The 22238-nt window shown below is 36.7% G+C and overlaps 1 protein-coding gene across 1 annotated transcript in view; it reads left to right on the top strand.

The window, feature by feature from the left end:
* Positions 1-22238, top strand: part of LOC128868684 (acetylcholine receptor subunit alpha-like 1) — a 185005-nt gene that overhangs the window by 69779 nt on the left and 92988 nt on the right. The window contains exon 3 of the mRNA XM_054111065.1: positions 6439-6548. Coding sequence (XP_053967040.1) covers positions 6439-6548 — 110 coding nt within the window. The remainder of the gene's footprint in view (positions 1-6438; positions 6549-22238) is intronic.

The following is a 22238-nucleotide window of genomic DNA, read 5'->3' as shown; positions in this document are numbered from 1 at the left end:
ATTTCGTAAATGTCAAACCTTTAAGTAAATTATGAACACATTTGACATGTCATTTGTGTTACCATTCTCAAAAAAATAGGTGCTTCAAAAAGCAAACGCTAGTTTTGCGAGTCTTGCGGTCGCGAGCATCCATTAGGACTGTTAGGACTGTTTTTTTTGTAGCAGTAATCAAGCAAGCGTTGGCACATTTCTAATTGCCTGTTAAACGGTTGCCTTGTTCGAAAGACTTTGTACCGTGTAACTTTTAACTGTTTACTGCGGACAAATCTGCATTTAGGAGATTGAAGCTCTGTTAAAAAACGCGAGAAGCATTGTGAAGGAGCGACGAATAATAGAAGATTCGCATGGAGCGTTGCAGAGATAGGCAAAAAATTAAAGTAATTGTGATTATAAGTCTGAATATGTATTTATGAAAACTAAATTGAAATTGTGGTTATTAAGGACGGTAGAAAATCTACCTCAAATAAGAAGTTATAAACTAAATTTTGTATACAATTATTAATATGTATAATTTAATGAATTGCTGGATCCTACTGCTACCCAGCAGGGAGATATTTCGATGAAACTTCCTTTTCTATAGGGTCCGCCATATAACTTTACGGAATTAAAAATGCTATAAAAAAGAAACTACTCAATATTTTTCCAAACTGTTTTTTTTATTTTGAAGTACAATCCTACCGGTTAATGATGGAACACAACTTCATTCATATGGCTGCCTCGGCTAGCCATGCACCATCCCATACGATCGGTCCAATTTTTCAACACATTTTCGATTGTATGCGGCTGTATTTCAGCTATGACATCGCGTATGTTGGTCTTCAGTGCATCAATTGTTGCTGGTTTGTTGGCATAACACTGGTCTTTGACGGCACCCCATAGATAATAATTGGTTTGTCAATAAGCAACCCAGTTTCTCTTACTTTTTTTCGCAAAGTAACGCACATTCGCTTCATTCGGTGATTTTCTTCTTCCCATTGCCGTACGTAATTTTCGTACACATTCTGCAACATTACCATGATTTTCAAAGTAATGTCGCAATATTTCCCAGCGTTCTTTGAGCGTATACACAACCATTTTCGTTCAGCGGAAGAATAAAACTAATTTTCTGTCAAATCAGATGACAGCTAAGTGTTACCATTCTTCAAATAATACCTAGTTCAAATCCGTAACGATAGATGGCGAGCCGTGTATTTATTAAGAGGTTAAAACATATTTGCTAGGTAGTACTTAAGCATCTGCTTTAAGAACTTTGAATCAAACTATGGTATAATATTTGCGTGTAGTTCTGTATATCATTCAGATTGTTGTTGTTTATTTGGACAAGTTTGAATGGTCCTTCAAGTAGGTGGTTGAATAACTTTTGCGGTTCGATAAGAAAAACACAATTTTATGGTTTAAAACACACTTTTATATTCCGTATCTGAATAAAAATACAGTTTTTTCGATGAGAATCCAATTTAGGAATTCCAGCAATGAAGTGGGAATCTAGGAGCGCTACAAAATACGCTTACACAGCTGTTATGACCTCATCATTTGATTAAAAACGCTTCCCACGTATGAATTTTGCTAGGTTGGGAAACAGATGAAAGTCGCTGGTGGCTAAATACGTTGGATGCTTCAATAATTCGAACTTCATGGATTTTAGCCATTGTCAAAATGCTCTCGTGATGAGGTGCATTGCCCTGATGAATTTTTTTTTTCTCTTTTGCAAATTGGATATCTTTTCACGTATTTTTTCCTTCCGCTGATCTAAAAGGTTACAATAACATTCAGATTTTATTGTTTTGCCAGTTTAAAAGTAATCTACAGACAAAATTCCTTTCGCATCACAAAAAACTGATGCTAACACCTTCTTGGCCTATTTCCGGACACGAACTCGTTTCGAAGCTGAAAACCCAAGTTTACACCACTCTTTAGTTTCTTAGGTTGATTTAGGATCATGGTGAAGTATCACCCAGAGTGATGAATCGACGCACAAATTTTACTTCATTTTTCCGAAAACGCTCGAAATGTTGCTGAAAAAGTCGTATTCTAATGTGCTTTTGATCCGTTGTTAGCGAATGCGGCACCCATTGTGCACACCCAATACTTCAGTGAAAATATTACTTACACTGCCCAATCAGATCCTTAGAGCTTCTTCTAAATACTTTTTAGTCACTCGAAGAATTTCCATACGATATCTCATTTTTCTACGATATCAGGTCGCACTTGTTACGTTAAAGCGTAACAACTCAAAATCTGAACAATTTCAGTAGAGACGAAAAACTGTTTCCGTAAATATTAATAATATAGGTATTACAAGGGAAAAAATATGTACAATAATTGCACGAAAATATCATTAAAAACAATCTAACGGTTGTTTCATTCTTATTTGTTTAGTAGTTGCGCTAAAATAACAAATTTTTGAGTTGTTACTCTTTTCCTTTTCTTTTTGAGTTGTTACGCTTTAACGTAACAAGTGCGAGGTGTTATAGCTTCTTTGGGACGTCCTTGACGTGGAACGTCTTCACGGCTTTTACGGCCACGTTTAAATTCAGCAACCCATCTTTCTACTGTACTGATTGTTGGCGAAAAGTGCTATTCTTTTTCAATATTCGTTCATAAATTTACCGTTGCTTTATACCTACCAAAAATAGAAATTCAGTCACTGCACGATACCTGCTTTTTTCCGTTGCAGAAAATACTGTGACGCGTCGATACTTAATGGGTCGATACAAAGAATGAAAAGACATATTTAAATGAAACTTCGCATACGTTTATATGAAAGGCGTACCAACATAAAAAACAAATGTGGGCTAGTAGCAACGCCCTCTCTTATCAAGCCCAAAACGTATCGAACAAAATAGCCAAAATGGTTTGATCTCGTGATAGGATTAGCATTGTGACTAAAAATAAAAAAAAAAAAAGTATCGCTACTCATGATTGGAAGCACTTGCCCAAACATGTCGCTTCTGAGCTAAGCGGTTAAAAACCAAAGCCATTGAATACAAAAAAAATTCGCTTGGCGAGCAGAAGAAGCCCCTAGTGAGCTGAGAAGTGATGAGTCGAAAGCAGCTACCATATTAAGCTCAACTCGGCTCTGCAAGGAAAATGACGAAAAAAATAAAAATGCAAATATTAAACCAAAAATCGATATAAATTTAAAACAAAGGATTTTAAAACCACAAAAAACAAATTAAAGGTACGACATATTTCTCATTTTTATTGCTGGTCTAAGTTCGATTTTGTATTATTTTATTGTCGTTTCAAGTTCTTTGAACACAAAGCGTATACAGTAAAAACTCCCATAGACGGAAGCTCTTATAAAGGGACACATTTTTTGAAAATGAAAACGGACTTTTTCATAAGCATAGCAAAGCGATTCAGTATCTACAAAACGCAAAAAGTTTTGATTATAAAAATCAAAGAAAATATCAAATGTCAGTGGCAAAGTGGACTAAATCAGAATATAAAAGAAAATTTGCGCAAAGTGTTGGTCTAAAGATTAATGAGTTATCTGTGAAATGGTTTCCAAAGGCAAGGAACCTTTAGATTCCAAAAGTTATGATTAAAAACCAGAGCAGTAAAAAAACTACACATTTAAGGCGTCTGACTGGTGGCTGCAAAAATCGCTCATGCGACACAATCATTTATTGGTGTAAATGTGTATTATTTGAATTTAAATTTTAGTAATATTTTTTACTTATAAACTTAATAGTATCTCTCAAAAATTTTTCCACCAATCAATGTCCACTTATGAGCGATTTCACTGTATGCTTATACTTCTGCGTATAATAAGCGATATAATACATTTTATACAAATAATTGGTTGTTTATGCTAATTATATTCAATTATTTAATTAGATTTAATTCGAAAACAACGAAACTATGTATATATTTCAATTTGAAGACAATGAAGCATAATTAATTGGGCAATAAGTAGTGCGAATTTCCGTTTGAAGTGAAATCAAAAAGTCAAAATCGAATAGTCGAAACAAATTTAACATTTATTATATGCATGAAAGCAGCAAAACAACTCAATTAGATACATAAATGATTACACTCTGAAACACAATTTGTTAAATTTGTTTTTTTTTTTTTAAATCATTGGGAAGTAATCAGTCGCATTTGATAGCATGTGCGCCATTCAATTCAATTGCGCTTAAAATTTTTTTACATGCCTTTTTAAATGAGATTTTACATGTTTATAAATGAGACACTTTTTAAAGTTTCAGCCCCTATAACAGACTCATTTCTTTCGTTCGTAACATATGTTAGTTTACAGCTTTATGTTAAAAAATGCTGTTAACCACATCGGGTGCCACGTGTGAACAAATTTTAACTAAGTGTGAGCAACACAGCAAAGTTTTAGCTTGTATTTTGAAATTTACGTATATAATACATAAAATGATCAGTAAAATACTAATAAAAAAAAACCAAAAATTATGAAAAAATTTCCAAATTGCATTTTGTGATCAAACTTTAACTAACGACGAGTATAAAATTACCTCAAAGGTATTCGAATTTCCCGCATCAAAATCTATCGAAATCAATTAGCCTCCAGGTAAAAAACTCAATGCTACATAGTGTTATTATTTTTATGCAGCAGGTAGTAAAATATCAGATCAGTCCATAAGTACGTGCGTATTTTACCCGTAATTTCACTTTTGTACGATTTTTGCATACAAAAAATTATTCGCGGAATATAACGGAACTGTTTATATTTTCTTTGATATATTGTGCATTCAACAAGTGATTTTAATCGCGGATAGAAGCACGCGTTGTTAAAAAATAAAATGGAATCTTCGAACGCGTCTAAGAGGCATATTTTGTATTTTTTTTATAAAAGTGGTAAAAATACAACAACTGCTGCTGCACAAATAAACACTGTTCACAGAGAGGATACCGTGAGTGTAAGGACTGCGCAAAAGTGGTTTTCAAAATTCCGAAGTGGTAACTGTGACGTGGAGGATGCCCGGAGTCGTCCTGAAGTCCTTAACTCCGACGCCTTGCTCGAACTCGTAGAAGCTGAGCCAAATCCGACGGTCGATATGATAGCTCAGACATTACATTCATCGCATGGAACAGTTCACAGGCACCTGGTTCAGTTGGGAAAGGTTTCAAAGCTGGGAAAATGGGTTCCGCATAAACTTTCCGTCGCCAACCTTTAACAGAGAGTGAATATGTTTTTTTAACAATATCGTTATTTGTGATGAAAATTGGGTCCTTTACAATAATCCTGTTCGCAAACGCCAATGGTAAGATAAAGATGAAACACCAGAACCGACCCCTAGAGATGGCCTTCACCCCAAGAAAATCCTCTTATATGAAAATTTCAAATTGCGATATCTCTGCGAAAAAAAATGATATTTGAGCAAACAAAACGCCATTTGAAAGAAGAAGACTTGTACTTAAAGATGCCAGCCTATTTTTTGGTGAAAGAAAACATCTGCAAGCCTATATAACCTGAAATATGGGCAAAAACGGTGTTTTTTGCACTTTTAGCTTAGGATATATCGAAAACCAGAGCTGATAGAGCAATTTTGAGGCCAGATTTCGATTCATCGCATCAAAATCCTTTGAAAATATATATTCCGGTTTTTGGGTCTGAGATGCTGTCGGCCTGTGTTATTATTATTCCCATCAGCTATCAAACCTGAATGAGGCACTTAAAAAAAATCGACCGCCTTTAGTGAATAGACGCAAAGTTTTGTTTCACCACGACAACGCAAGACATGATACCGCAAGGCAAATATTAGGCAACCTGAAGGAGCTCGGATGGGAGCTTATGCCGCATCCACCATACTCTCCGGATATTGCATCTTGTGATTATCACCTTTTCCGTGGACTTCAATCCCATATGAGTAACAAGAACTACACCTCAAAGGAAGCTATAAAAAGGGATATCAAAGCGTAGTTTGGCTCCAAGGACTAACAATTTTTTGAGCAGGGAATTAAAAGTTTGCCTAAACGTTCGGAAGACATCGTAAATAATGAAGGAAAGCATATTATTGATTAATAAATACTTTAAACATCTTTTTGATTAATTTTGAAATCCACCTTCAAAAAACGCACGAACTTATGGACTGACCTGATACTTTCACATTATAAATACGTAGAAAATAATTTTAAAACAAAAAGCACAAATTCCACGCAATTTATTTTCACCTTCCGCCTCTTCATTATTAATAATTAAGGCCTGTCAGTATTTACAAGTGTACAGGCTAATTCACAGCCACAAATGCTCATGTATGCGTGTGCGTAAAGACAAGTTCCACGAACTAAGCGTGCACGCGTATGTATGTGCGTTGTGTGCCAATTTTCCTCATTAATTTCCTGTCATTGATAATCATATTTGTGGGTTTTGCTTTTGCTTTTGTTTGTATTTCAGCTGTTATCTGTGCGTCTGTCTAATATTTATTTCAATGTTTACTGTATTGTTCTTTGTTTTTGCTGCAGGAATGGAATGACTACAAATTGAAATGGAATCCAGACGATTATGGCGGTGTGGATACGTTACACGTGCCATCCGAACACATTTGGCTGCCGGATATTGTGCTCTATAATAAGTAAGTACAACAAATTATTGGCTAAATTTGGATATAAAGCAAATAAGAAAAAATTGTTAAACCATGAAAATTAAGTGCATATAAAAATTAAATATGTAAATCCGGATTTTTTAGCATTTAAAAATTATTCAAAATACACGCAAAAATGTCTCGATTATGAAGCATTGAGTAAAAATAATACACACATACATATGTATGTGTATTCTTGTACATACAGAAGGCATGTTCCCAGCGGCTACTATTTGGCGGATTTAGTGTTCGAAATACACTGTAGAAATATATGTGAAAAAAACATCGAATAATAAAATCAAAAAGTTTTTCTAACATCTGCCACCTTTTGTCAGGCATTGGCAGACCTAAGAGTGCATGTATGCTATGAAAAACTTTCAAATAAAACCATCTGTCATTTGGAGGCTGTCCAAAACTATTGTTTTATAGTTTAGCGACGAGCCGAATTCTACAAATTGAAGGACCACTTACTTAGCGAAAGATGTATGCGCCAATTTTATGTTCAAGTATCATACGAATGCTACTTAATGTATAGGGTGTTTTTTTTAGAGGTTAGGTTTTCAAGTTGAAATAAAACGTATATAATTTAATGTTATGGCCAAGAATTTAGCTTTATTATAAAGATAAGGGTTTGCCATTATGTTTTAAAAATGATTTCGGGCAAGTGGCCGCCGCGGCTGGCTCGAATAAATTCCAGCCGAGAGGCCCAATTTTCGACCACTTTTTGCAGCAATTGGGGCCGTATGTCAGCAATAACGCGCCGAATATTTTCTTCCAAGACGTCAATCGTCTCGGGCTTATCTGCGTAGACAAGCGACTTCTCATAGCCCCACAAGAAATAGTCCAGCGGTGTTATATCGCACGATCTTGGAGGCCACGCCACAGGTACACGGCGCGAGATAATGCGCTCACCAAAAGTTTCCTTCAATAAATCGATTGTTGCGTTGGCTGTATGGCATGTAGCGCCGTCTTGTTGGGACCAAAGGTCGTCCACATCAACATCGTCCAATTCAGGCACGAAAAAGTCATTAATCATGGCTCTATAGCGCTCACTAGCACTAGCACTAGCGCACTACTCGTAACACCCAAATAATGCTCCTCGTTAAAAGTTTTTTCAGGTGAATAAAATGCTTAATGCAACACATCACGAAAATCGAAAAAAATTGTTAGCAGATATTTAAAAATAGCATTACACTACAAACATAGTTATTTAGCAGCTCTTCAGTTTCGTGAAGTTAGTTGATCATTACAGTGTTAATTAAAGAGAAAATTCAGTACATTCTTCAATACAATCTAGGAGGAAATTCAAAGCATATGCGCAAAAAATGTGTGTTGTCTATTGACTCAATAAAACACATTTTTTCGGGACTAGCCAAGAGGCATAACTTCATTAAAAAATACTACTACAACCAAGATGAAAAGTCGGCCCAAGCGAGCAAATAAATATTTATGCTGTTCATGGACCCAGCACAATATGGGTTTTCGCGATATTTTAATGAAGTGTCAAAATTGGGAACTATTCCCAAGGCATAACTTCAAAAAAGTACAATAAGTCTTTAAACAATTTTAAAATATTTAAAGCTAACATCTCGTTTAAAAAAATTTGTTTCTTTTTAATTCTTTGTGTGGCGCAACTCGGAACTGGCGAGCAAATAATATATGTGGGGTATGGACCTAATGCATTGCATTATTTGCAATCCTGAAATTTCTGCATTAGTCTTGGGCTGAACTTCAGTAAAAATACGGCAAGGCTTCATGAAATCGATATTTTTGTATAACATTTTGCGATTTTAATCCTATACATCTGCTATGACTACTTGCATTTTTAGAAGTACTACACAATTTTTTTTAATTTTGTTGCAATAAATGATTTTCAGCATTTTCCGCTAGATGCCTTTAGTTAGCCGCATCTTACAATATACGAGGTGTGTTCAAAAAGTATCGCGAATTTTGAATTTTCGCAGGTTTCGTATATTCGAATTTCGATTTTTTTGTGACGATATGTTTGTACTCATGTCTCTCACTCATGCCGACGAGTTCGGCCATTTTGAATGTTCAGTTAATTGTTGACAGCTGCTTTGCTAGCACGCATTCCGAATGTTGACTGTGTCATACGTAGAAGCTACTTTGGACCAAAGCAATATCTATCGGTGGTACAAAATGTTCTCAGAAGGCCGAGAAGATGTGAATGACGAAAAGCGTGCCGGATGCCCGAGCACTTCAACAACAGACGAAAAAATGTATGAAGTGAAGAAAATGGTATTGACCAATTGTCAAATCACCGTTAGAGAAGTTGCTGAGGATCTAGACATAACAATTGGCTTGTGTCATTCGATTGTTTTTTTTTTCAATTATTTGGGTCGCCGCAAAATTCGTACCAAAACTGCTTAATTTCGACCAAAAGCAGCATCGCATGAACATTGCTAATGAGATGTTGGAATCTGTCCGCAACGACTCAAATTTGCTCCAGAGGCAGAGGGTAATAACTGGTGACGAATCGTGAGTTTATGGTTACGACGTGGAAACCAAAGATCAATCATCTCATTGGAAGTTGCCGCACGAACCAGGACCGAAAAAAGTGCGCCAAGTTCGGTCGAATGTAAAAGTTTTGCTTACCGTTTTCTTCGATTGCAGTGGCGTTGTGCATAATGAGTTCTTGCCACAGGGTAAAACGGTCAATAAGGAATATTACCTGCAAGTTATACGCAATTTGAGCGAAGCAATCCGACAGAAACGCCCGGTTTTGTGGAAGAACAAAAATTGGCTCTTGCATCACGATAACGCCCTTGCTCACACATCATTGGTTGTTTGCGACTTTTTGGCCAAAAACTACACACTAATGATGCCACAGCCACCGTATTCCCCAGATCTGGCCCCTATGACACTTGGTACACTTGAATAAAGTCACAGAAACTGAAGAGGAGGAATCACGGAGAAGAAAGGCAAAGGGATTATTGAATGAGGTAGATAGAGCCACGCTGCGATCGGGCGCAACGCGAGCCATGTGGGATCGCTACAGAGAGCTGAAAAAGGAAGAGAGACGTATTATCCGACAGAAGAAACGAGAGGCCGAAATACGTGAGTGCGAAGAGCTTGAGATGCTGGCCAACTGGAACAACGCCCGAAAATTCTACCAGAAAGTTCGGCGGCTTACAGAAGGTTTTAAGACCGGGGCGTTTTCCTGTAAGAACAAAGACGGCGAACTGGTGACCGACGTACAGAGCAATCTTAAATTATGGAGGGAACACTTCTCGAACCTATTAAACAGTGACAGCTGCGCATGTCACCGAGAAAGTGAAGATCCCGATACCCCAATCGTTGACAACGGAATTGTCGTTCCGCTACCCGATCATGACGAGGTGAGAATAGCGATAACGCGGCTAAAGAACAACAAAGCCGCGGGCGCCGACGGACTGCCGGCTGAGCTATTCAAACATGGCGGCGAGGAGCTGGTAAGGTGCATGCATCAGCTCCTATGCAAAATATGGTCGGATGAAAGCATGCCTGCCGATTGGAATTTAAGTGTGCTCTGCCCAATCCATAAGAAGGGCGATCCTGCAATTTGTGCCAATTACCGCGGGATTAGTCTTCTAAATATCGCCTATAAGGTTCTAGCGAGCGTATTGTGTGAAAGGCTGAAGCCCACCGTCAACCAACTGATTGGACCTTATCAGTGTGGCTTCAGACCTGGAAAGTCTACCATCGACCAAATATTCTCAATACGCCAAATCTTGGAAAAGACCCATGAAAGGAGAATCGACACACACCATCTTTTCGTCGACTTCAAAGCTGCATTCGACAGTACGGAAAGGAGTTACCTGTATGCCGCGATGTCTGAATTTGGTATCCCCGCAAAACTAATACGGCTATGTAAGATGACGTTGCTCAACACCAACAGCGCCGTCAGAATTGGAAAGGACCTCTCCGAGCCGTTTGATACCAAACGAGGTTTCAGACAGGGTGACTCCCTGTCGTGTGACTTCTTTAACCTGATGTTGGAGAGCATCGTGCGAGCCGCAGAACTTAATCGCTCAGGCACAATTTTTTATAAGAGCGTACAATTACTGGCGTATGCCGATGATATTGACATCATCGGCCTTAACAACCGCGCTGTTAGTTCTGCCTTCTCCAAACTGGATAAAGAGGCAAAGCGAATGGGTCTGGTGGTGAACGAGGACAAAACGAAGTACCTCCTGTCTTCAAACAAACAGTCGGCGCACTCGCGTATCGGCACCCACGTCACTGTTGACAGTTATAATTTTGAGGTTGTAAAAGACTTCGTCTATTTAGGAACCAGCATTAACACCGATAACAATGTCAGCCTTGAAATCCAACGTAGAATCTCTCTTGCCAACAAGTGCTACTTTGGACTAAGTAGGCAACTGAGCAGTAAAGTCCTCTCTCGACAAACAAAACTAACACTCTACAAGACTCTCATCATGCCCGTCCTAACGTATGGCGCAGAAGCGTGGACGATGACAACATCCGATGAAGCGACGCTTGGAGTGTTCGAGAGAAAGATTCTGCGTAAGATTTTTGGACCTTTGCACGTTGGCAACAGCGAATATCGTAGACGATGGAACGATGAGCTGTATGAGCTTTACGACGACATAGACATAGCGCAGCGAATAAAGATCCAGCGGCTACGTTGGCTGGGTCATGTCGTCCGAATGGATACAAACGCTCCGGCTTTGAAAGTATTCGATGCGGTACCAGCTGGTGGTAGCAGAGGAAGAGGGCGGCCTCCTCTGCGTTGGAAAGATCAGGTGGAGAAGGACTTGGCTTCACTTGGTGTGTCCAACTGGCGCCGGTTAGCACGAGAAAGAAACGACTGGCGCGCTTTGTTAAACTCGGCCAAAATCGCGTAAGCGGTTATAGCGCCAATTAAGAAGAAGAGAGAGATATTCGTAAGTCTTTCTTGCTTAATCTTAATGCAAAATAAATACTGTCGAGGCTTTAATGTGGAGTATTTAATTCAGATCACCTATTTGGGACTTGACAAGAGGGTAATTTTGCTAAAGTAAAGATGTTATAAAAATCTATGTAGTCAAAGTATGCAGAAAAGAGTCATTTTGACGAAATTTTCGTACTAGTTCAAATTGTAAAAGGTCCGATAAAGTCCATAAGGTCGATTAAATAAGGACTGTCTGGAGAACAATGTAAGAAGGTAGAAGTTGTAGACAAACAAATAAACAAGAGATAGCAAACATATTTTATCGGCAATGCTGAAAATTGTTGGCAACTTGTCTGGCAGCAAATGCTGATATCGCACCAATCAAAAACTCCCCTAGCATCGTCTTAAATGATTTAAAATAACAAATGATATTAAATTATAATTTTTGACTAACTCAGTTCAGTCACAAAACCAAAAAAAATACAGCTCTGAACTCAATAAATACTACATTCAAACATAGAAAGGGTAAACAACATTTTCGTCTGATTTAATCCTCCTGAAGCCTGAGTTATTCTACATACTGCAATGTAGAACTAAATCTCTTCACAAGCTAAAAGTAATTGAAATTAGAGCTTTTATTATTATTATTATGTTAGTTAATGCACTCAATTTACGTATCTAATTTATCGAATTAATGCCAACTCAAATTTACTGTTCACTTGAGCAGCAAATTTAGCTTCCATCAACAACCACTCACTCAGCCTTTTCCGCTCGCGCAAAAGCTGCTTGGTAATAATATCTGTGCCAAATTTGTTTAACTCACGCGCATTACTAACGCAATCCTTGAATGTGGAATTGAAGAAAATAATATGCAATCAGTGTATTCGTATGTATGTGTGTGCATAGGCGCCTTATTAAACTACAGATATTTCTGACGTTTGATAGGCAATTTCGCGCAATATTAAACAAAATAAAATAAAAAGAGGAGTGTAATTGTTGAAAATGACGGGAATTTGGTTTCAGCGCCCATTAAGTGGAATAACTACATAATCACAGGCGGCAGTAACATAATCATTAGATTAATACGCTTTTTGGTGGTGATTGCAGATGCATTCGCGGTGGCCACTGAAATTACCGCTGATGGGAGATACTAGCGGCAGTTAGTGTTAAAAAGGAAGAAAAAAATATCAAGGCGCAAAACAAAAATTAAAAGTCCAGCAATTATTTTTGATTAAGTTGAAGCATCTAAAAGGCAGACAATTATACGTAAGTACAGTTGCGGTCAAAATAATAAGAGTGCACCAAAGAAATTACCAAAATATTGTATTTTTTTATAACTTTAAAGGTATATTATCAAATTAGTCCTATTTTCATTCCCTTCACGGAGTTCTTAACCTAAGGTTTCAAAATAAAAATATTAATATACAGGGTGCGTACGGAATTTGAGGACATCTTGAGAGTAAACCAATTAGCTTTTATTTTGAACACAGTTTAGTCAAACTTTTACGAATTTTGTACACAACTTTGCGGAATTCACTCGACTAATTATAAATCTATAAAGTCATTCAATAAAATTTCCTTCACCTGCAATAACCTCCGCGATTCGGGTCCGGAAATGATTGCATGTTCGAATTACAGGGTTTGATTGAAAAGCAATGAGCCTTATTTTTTTTTAAGCAGTTTTATTAAACCTTTTGGCTTATACAACTAATATTCTTTAAAATAGGACCCTTGAGCGTAAATACACCGCTGGTAGCGGTCCTTCCACTGCCCCTCCTTGAGTAGTCCAATGGTTTCGGTACTCGTTTTGTATAGCTTTACGCAAAATTTGATCGAGTAACGTTGCTCCAACGATCGCTGTATTTTCGCACTGCAAAATCCTAACACACTTTTAAAACAGCTATCACGCGCTTAGCGATGTTGACTGCACCGCTGTTGCCAGCGAACTGGGGCCGGTTTCTAGTGGTAGGGGAAGGTCCAACAATCAAGTTCCTTCACCAGCCGATTCGATTGATCGCTTGGCAGAGGCACCGCGCGGGAAAGCTCATTACTTTTCAATCAAACCCTGTAAGTGCTCTGCATTCATATGGCCCATAACGGTATTAATTGCAACCTTCAGAGAAAAATGTTTTTGTAGGATTTTTTTTTTTGGTTTCACGCTCAACTACGCCCCATACGTGGTAATCCAGGGGCTTAAGGTCTAGGGAGTTAGGCGGCCATAAGCTCGTTGTTATGTAGTCATTGGAATTTTAGCCATCCAATCATGTGTTGCCATTGCTTTGTGTGAAAGAGCAGAGTCTTATTCAAGTATATATGGGCTTCACAACTGTCTACAGAGCCTCAATAAAAGCAGCGGAATTCACTCGAAATCGTTGAACAAAGGAGTGTGGTGTCATGACCATAACCACAACAGAAACTGGAAACTTCTTGTGCATGACAACAGGAACATAGCATCGGTCATTCTGTTACTCACTTTGTTTTTCATCAGAAGAAAACCATAATATCTCAGGCGCTTCAGGGTGTACTATTCTATTCTATAGTATACGATATAAAATGTCTTCTGCGCATAACATAGGATTTATACTGGAGTTCTTCATGAACAACTAGACAGTTAAGACTCCCAGAAATATTAAACTTCCCTACAAAGACTGTCATTGATTTCGAAGGGTAGTCATCTGTGATCGCTGGCACTTATTGAATAAATTCTACATATCGGACAGTGTCACAATGTTCCTAGTGGTTTCCAATTTCCGGCGAACCTTATGAACGAATAAGCCGGTGCACTTAAGAAAATTAGAGATTTCTAAATCGGTGTGATTCGTACATATAACGAGAACTGTATGCCTCTTTATTTCTTGAGTTAAGTTGTAGTCCTCCAGGTTTTATCTGAAAAGGGCAAAAAGAAAAATAATTGTTTCAGGAAGTTCACTATGAAGTAAAGCAAAAACAACTGCACACTGTAGAAATACCTAAATCGGCTTTTTCACATCAAACTCAAACTTTATGTTTTTAAAAACTGCATCTCAGCAAAAAAATTTAACCAAATGTTTGGGCTACTGCTATTTAAAAAAAATCTACGAGGAGGTTAACAACGAGTTTAGGTAAGATAAAAATGACGACAACAAATGATTTGTAATTAAAAATTAAAATTCATAAATTCTTAAATAATCCATTAGCAGAGGTGCTGATTTATGGATTGCTTGCTGAATGATACCATTGTACGTTTATATTTGAGCAACACGAACCATGCCAGCTTTTCCAATACAGACATTTGTAGCATTACCCATCAGCCGTTTCTCTAGGGCCATATTGTTTTTGCCGATGATAACCACGGTACCAATTTCTAAGTTGACTTTGAATTTGAACTGTTTGGCATTGGCTTGGAGCTCGAGAAGGTAGTATCTGCGGATCGCAGACCAATATTACCATTATAGGCATGCGATACGCTGGTATCTTTCTGCTTTTATAGTCGGCTCGGTGCAATCAGTAGGTGTGTGGAAGTTACTACTTGTCTGTCTCTGGGATCCGTCGGCATTGATGACAACAAGGATGACGACAAGGTTTTTATAGTCATAAAGTCAGTAAAGTCATTACGGCCACCAAAATGAGAGGCGGTAGGTAGAATAAACTCGAATGTAACGCCTTTTTCTGGGACAAAATTCAGAACCTGCCTCCTGTTGACCTCTTTGAAGAACACATCGTTCAGTTCTTTTAATTTGGTGCTCGCTCACTCGAAATTTGTTGCGCTTTTGCAGATGAACTTCTACGGTAAGCCTCTCCTTCCTATTAACCTTTTAAAACCAGAAATAAACGAATGAGTGGTCAAATCAGAAACTGCCTCGATATGAACAGCTTTGAACCGCAAATAAGCAAATATGGCTACATGAATTTTGTAAGACATCCCACCACGAATTCTATATATGTATATATATATAGATTGGTCGCCAAAAGTCAACACCGATTGCCAAAAATAGTCTTCGTGACAAGAAATAATCTATCAGCAAATTGCCCAAGAATTGTATCAGCAGTTTGAGTTTGTACCTGAAACAGTAAGTGCATTTACGTAATATTTTTCTCGCGATTTATCTGTCGCCAGGTAAGAGCAAAATCTCCGACTAAATTTCTACTATGAAAAAGTTCCTCCTAAAACACATCTGTCATTAGGAAGTCCGATCTATTTGGTCGCTCAATTTTCAAAAAACAAAAAAAAAAAAAAACAAAAAAAAACACCACAAATAGGAGAAAGAGCTCCATCCAACACCCAATAGATATAAGTTTGTAGCGTATATTTATACATGTCGATACCCCGGCAGCAGTATTGGGTGCTTTGCGTCATGTGCCAACGACGAGTTTCGTGGACGATCGTAATAATGTGAAACTCCGTTCGTTTCTTGGTACTCTTTTGGAAGGGTTTCCGTTTTTAAATCTGCTTTTTCATCAAGGACAAATTCGTTAAACATTCAATTTCATCTTCAAATACTTCTTGCGGTACTCGGTCGACTACTTTTGAAAGTGATATTTCAAGTTATTGTCAATGACTTGAGGCTCTTCTGTAAATGGGATGAAAAATCTATAAATATAATCAAGTATTCTTGCAGCTTTTAGGTATGTGGATACAGTTTTTATGATTCTGTGTATTTTGCAATACTGCTTAGATGCAGAAAGTACTACTGGCTTGGCTTTACGAGCCTATACCCGACTAGAAATACAATGAGGCATGCCGAAGAATCAGTTAGGCCCGAATTAGGCAGGCCTTACTGAGGCACGCCTCACTATTACCTTACCAGGCCCACGTAAGGCAAGGCAAAGATTGGCATGCCAGAACAATACCAAATTTGGTTGTGGTCACGAAAATCTGTGGCAGTCACTTAGGCATAAATTGGAATCCCTAACTGATTTGTAGAAGGGCATCCGGAGTATTACCGAAGTTCGGTTTTTCGAACCTGCGCCTAATGAGGCAAATGTGTGGAGATACCTTTCGGGACTTGGGCCTAGTTTGGCTGCCTTATGAGGCGCCTAATCACCACCTTACCAAAATTTCCATTCGTGTAGTTCTTTCATATCTTCTGATGGTTGGAAATATGGGTTATTTCGTAAATTTACATCGAAAAAAACCTTGAAAAGTTCTCTTAAAAAAAATAGCTCATAAACTTCACTACAGTGGAGTAAAAAATGAATAATAAATGAAAAATGAAAAGATGAATAATAAATGAAATGAAAACAAAACTTTTTTTTTTTTTAATATAATCCGAGTTAACATAAATATTATATAAAAATATTATATAAAAACAATCCAAAATATTTTGAGAAAACGAAAATTTTTAATAAATGCACTTTAAGGATTTACAAAATTTTGCCTTTGTTCCATATTTTCTTCTTGATTACCTAAAGCAGTCTCACATGCGAATAGACACCAGATTAGTTAATTTGAGAATAGTAAAAAAACTCACTATTTTTGGTTCTTTTAAAAGCCTGTTTTTCTTGCAACCTGCGTATATAATATATCACAACCCTTTGCTCAATCGCGATTATCCGAATACCATAGCAAATTTCTATTGAAGTGGCTTGAGCTTTGAGCTTTTGTACGAACACCAAAACATCCCAATTGGTATCAAAATTTATTGACACCACGCTCGATCTTTTAGCATGCCAAGAATATCGCTGTAAGTTTCATGTTTAAGAAGCTTTATTGAAAAAGTTTTTCATTATTTTTCAGTTTATAAGTTAGTAAATACGTCAATGTTGTTATTCCCAAAATATTATCACTATAGCCTTTCTGAAATAATGAAAATTCTATTTGTCTATTTTCTTTTCTTACTGAGCTGCCAATTTATTACGCAAGTAGATGATTCGTTGAAAGCCCACCAACAAATGGTCCATAACCGCCGAGCTGCCTTGCATAATTTATTTCAATACCCAGTAATGCTGAAGCCTCTTCCATACATTTTAAGCTCAGGCTGTAGCTATCTGCCAATTCGCTTGGCCGCTATTTTCCCGTTTTTCTCATTTTCGCTAGCAGCCAACAAACAAAAGTAAGTACCATTTAATGCAGGCAACAATCAGAATCACCAACAGCAGCATCTACGCTGCCGTACCCCCACAGTTTAAAAGCAGCAGTAATTTCATAACAACTACATGCGCACGTGGAAGTTTAGTTGGGCGTGGCCGCTGCCACACTTTAGGATTTAATATGATAATTGAGGGATTCTTGTCACAGTGCTTTCGATTTGTGGAAGGGACATTTCGCGTGTCTAACACACTAAAAAGCCGTACCCTCCTCCACCCGCGGCTCAGCCTCTTCTTTTTTGCAACACTCGATTTGCATATTACTTAGTGCTCACATTGGCCAGCCATACTGATGATGTGGAAACCTCTACTACTACTACATTACTTATACACGAGAAGACATACCGCAGTTTTTTTCTTTTGCCTTTATACGCACCGTGATCCTTCTGCTCAATGCCGCAACATTCACTTCGTGGCTCTGATTTCCTTTTATGCGTATAATTGAATTTAGCGAAGCATTAAATATACTTTATGCTTTTAAAATTAGCAAATAAAATTTGAATAACAAAATGGATGTTTGTGAGTATGTTGGAGGACGGGATTGAAAGAAATTGGAATTAAGAATGAGGTAAATCGGTAGTTGCATAAATCTTAACACCAATGTATGTAACTAAATGTATGTATAATGGAAATCTGTTAATTGATGTCCAGAATAGACATAAGATATGGAGGCAGCACTCTATTCACGGAGACGAATGCTTGATAATCTGTTAAAAGCCGATGACGAAAACCTGATAGCGCACACGTACCAAATACTAAGCAAAATTTGGTTTGCTGAATGCATGCCTGAAGATTCATAACGAAGTTTATTTCATCCAATTCTTAATAGAAGTGCTTCCCAATTTTACCTACAGAGTCTTATCGAAGCTCGATGTTACTGGCACTATTAGCAGCTACAGCTCTGATACTTTCAAGGACTTTATCTAACATTAGATCCAGCACGAGTACCACAAACACTGGCGATTTGGAAATCAATAAATACAAGCCCCGTGCCGGCAATTAAAGGCAAGGGAGAATAACTCCACCCAAGATCTAAATAGTGGGTACCAAAGAAGATGGAGCGATGAACTTTAGCGTACGAACAGGCGTTGACGCTTCGGTGAAAATTTCCTTCTGCTCGGCGTCATCCATGGGTGGACAGTGAAGCACAAACAAAGTAGAGTAGAAAAAAGTTGCAAAAGTCCATCCCTGTATTTAAAGCTTATCTTGAGGGGCTTCGACAACATACAAAAATTGTTTTGATCCTTTGAAGTGTTAAAACTTTTTGATTTACTTTCCATGGATTTTAAAGTACTTTCTTTTCATGAACAAAAAGAATATCGAAAAGTGGTGCAACTCTGGGTAACTGACCCAACTTCGTGAAAACCATTTCGAAGCGCAAAAGTTTATCAGAATGAAATATGGAACTCCTTAAAGCTGAAATAATGGCATATCGCTTTTGAAAATGGGATGTCAATTGGCCGAGTTACAATGAAAACCCATTTCGGCGGTTTTTAGATAGATCAAAAAAAAATTGTTTGGGCCAAAATCCAATAAATAAGTAAATAATAAATAATTTTACAATGTCCCGCTTTCAATTTCGAGTTTTTGATGATACCGAATTGCGAAATTCCGAGATCAACAATTATCGTCTCTATGCAATTAGATTACTTTTTGTGAATGTTACTCATACGCCATGTAGATATTTTTTTTAATTATTGATTTGTTTATTATAAACGAGAAATAATCATATAATTAATATTACACGAAAAAAAGAGGAGCGCTGTCTGGGAAGACCATCAGCTCACTGATTTCATGAAGATTAAAAAGTATTTTCGGCTTTCCGATGCACATTAGGTCAAATGACCGTTTTTGATGTGCAAAAGTGATAAGAGTGAAAGTGCCGTTTTAGTTTTGTTGCTGTTGTTTTCTAATTAAACATACTTTAAAACAAAGGTGTATAGATTTTATTTTCACTTAATAAAAAACACCGTCACACAGGCACGCGGCAAAGTCAATCTACGTAATTTTTAGTATAAATTTGTTTGCGAGTTCAACAGTGATTGGTGAACTTTGAGTCCGCGTTTCTCGAATTGTGTTGAAAATAATTCATTAGTGTAAAATGGAAAATAAAGAGACATGTAAGTATTTATATGTATTTAATTAAAACGCTTTATATTAATGTTTCTATATTTGAAAATAACTTATTAGCCTACATAACCTTGAAGAAATACAAGTTATCTTCCACATTGACTTTCTAGAAGCCCTATAAAATTTTCACCCCATTTGACCTCTTTCAAATTAGAAAAAATAGATGGAATTTTATTTAGTAAGTTATTGCCAGTTTATTTCAAATTGCGATTTTTTGCATTTTAAGAGTAATTCCACCTTTTTTTTGGGCATCCTCGGTATAAAAAAGCGATATGTTTGAGATGGCGAAAAAAAAATTGTATGCCGTTTTTAATCATGCTCTTGGAAAAATTAAGAACATTAATATTTCTGGTGGACTGAAGAAGGATTTAATGCAAAAAATACATTTTTTACTGTAAAATTAACGCAAAAGTGGAAAAAATACCACAGAAAGATAAACGCCTTTGAGGATCAAAATCATGCGTGGCTAAATTCGGAGTTAAAGTTGGTGGTAAATAGCATTCCCAAAAAAGCAACTAGTACAATTGTTAGTCGTCCACGTGTACCATTCAACGAAAAACTAGGATTTGGCAATAGAAAAGAAGCCGCAGACCTTTCAACTGAGAAAGCATATACTAATCTTCTTGTTCGGGCAGCAGCAACATCGGCTCGTAAGCAAGGAGATATCGTATGGAAAGCCCAACAAGGCCTCCAAAGATGGGTATTCAAGCTACCAAATCACCAATTCAACTTTTTGCAGATAAGGCGTTGGTTCTCCTTCTTGAAAATAATTTTTCAATAGAGCAGTACAACGCAATACATTACAAAAGTAAGTTAAGAGATTGCGACATTTATCCACACTACTCTTAAATTACAGCCGCTAAATTCAAATTCCGAAGTCAGGGTATAGAAGCAAAAGTTACCCTTGTAAAAGATTCATTGCTTTCTATTTTAGAGCATATGGCTGAAAGCATTGCTGAGATGCAAAAAGAAGTTTTTCAAGCAGTAATGGAAGAAGAGGGCACGGAGTCTGTTAGACGTATTTAATAGAGTTGTCGATATAATTTCCATACTATTCTTTAATAGAAGCTTACAAAAGCGTAAACCTTCCACATTTCCTTCAGAAGTAATTGAACTATTATGTTGCGAAGAATTTAGAATTTAAAAGAAAGTGAAGATTTTATATTTAAATCTACAACATGAATTAAAAAAAAATAAAAGAGTTGTCACGTTTACATTAATTGTTGCAAAAGGGTTAATTTTAATTTGTGGTCGTTAGCGGGTTAGATTCCATTTTTTTTTAAGACTTATTCTTACTAGTGAATTGCTGACTAGTTTTGGTTTGAATATCATGATTTTCTAGCTGTAAACAATTTTGTACAGAAAAAGTTGTCATTTGACCTAAAGTGCGATGTTGGTGAGATGTATTCAGTTGGCATATTAAAGGTATTTCGCAATGCATTTAAGCGATTTTTAATTTTTTTCAACTTCAGACCTCACCTTAGCTATTTCAAGATTTTTATGTGTATTTTTTGTTAACGGCATATCCTCATACGCCCGCCCATATGCAGAACATATCATTATATTACACAGAACTTGACAATTCAACTCGAAACCCAACAGGTTAATACCACAAATCCCAACTTGCAATAGTATTCTGCATCTCAATTGCACACCCTTTTTCTTTAAAAAATAATTTAATTAACAGATACTTTTTTCACAAACAGATTAATATGAGGACCTGTATTATGTATTTTTCACAAAGAAAATCAAGGAAATTTAATTAATATGACAAACAAAAAAGTGTCAATAAATATTTAAGACCAAAAACAGTTAACACGAAAATGTTAACTATTTCCTGGTCATAAATGAATGAAATGGTCGAAAACATATGTATAGGCATGCAAAAATGTATGTGTGAACAATAGCCATCGATGCAAATATAAAATAATTCCATACCAAAAATATTTTCATAAACAAAGAGGTTAAACAAATAAACGATGAGCACAAAGGCGACAAAATTTTTTATGAATAAATATCTGAATTGAATATGAAGCAAATCGACAGCAACAGCAGCAAAATATGCATTTATTCAATAAATGTATTGTATATTCAATTTGTATGTTTGTGTCATAGAAGCCCAGAAAAGCGCTTGCAAGCTCTACAACAACATTCATGTATTCGAATTTCACAAAAGTACTTAGTATCAGTATTTGTATTTATTCAGTTATTCGATGAATATTTTGAATTTAGCATCATGAGCTGCGTGAATTATGCCGTGGCAATCATTGTAAGCGCCAAGCAAATTGCCAAAGTATTTAATACCGTTACATTCCCGGAAACACAAAAGCGGATGTTAACACAAATACACAATTTATCTATGGGTATGTGCATGTAAATTTGTAGCTTATTTATATAGGTGGTGAATTTGTACAGTGAGTGTCATTAAACATCGTACACCAAATTTATTTCGCGGTAGGTTTGAAATTTGCTTACAGTTAATCCTTCAGTTTTTTGTTAATTTATTAAAAGGTATTGATTAATACTCCGAAGAAGCAGTATAATTAGAATACTCAAATTTTTAAAAAGCATTACAAAAAATTAAATTATTA

Source organism: Anastrepha ludens, chromosome 2 (assembly GCF_028408465.1).
Source record: "Anastrepha ludens isolate Willacy chromosome 2, idAnaLude1.1, whole genome shotgun sequence".
Taxonomy (NCBI): domain Eukaryota; kingdom Metazoa; phylum Arthropoda; class Insecta; order Diptera; family Tephritidae; genus Anastrepha; species Anastrepha ludens.
This window is presented reverse-complemented; position numbering and strand designations above follow the sequence as displayed.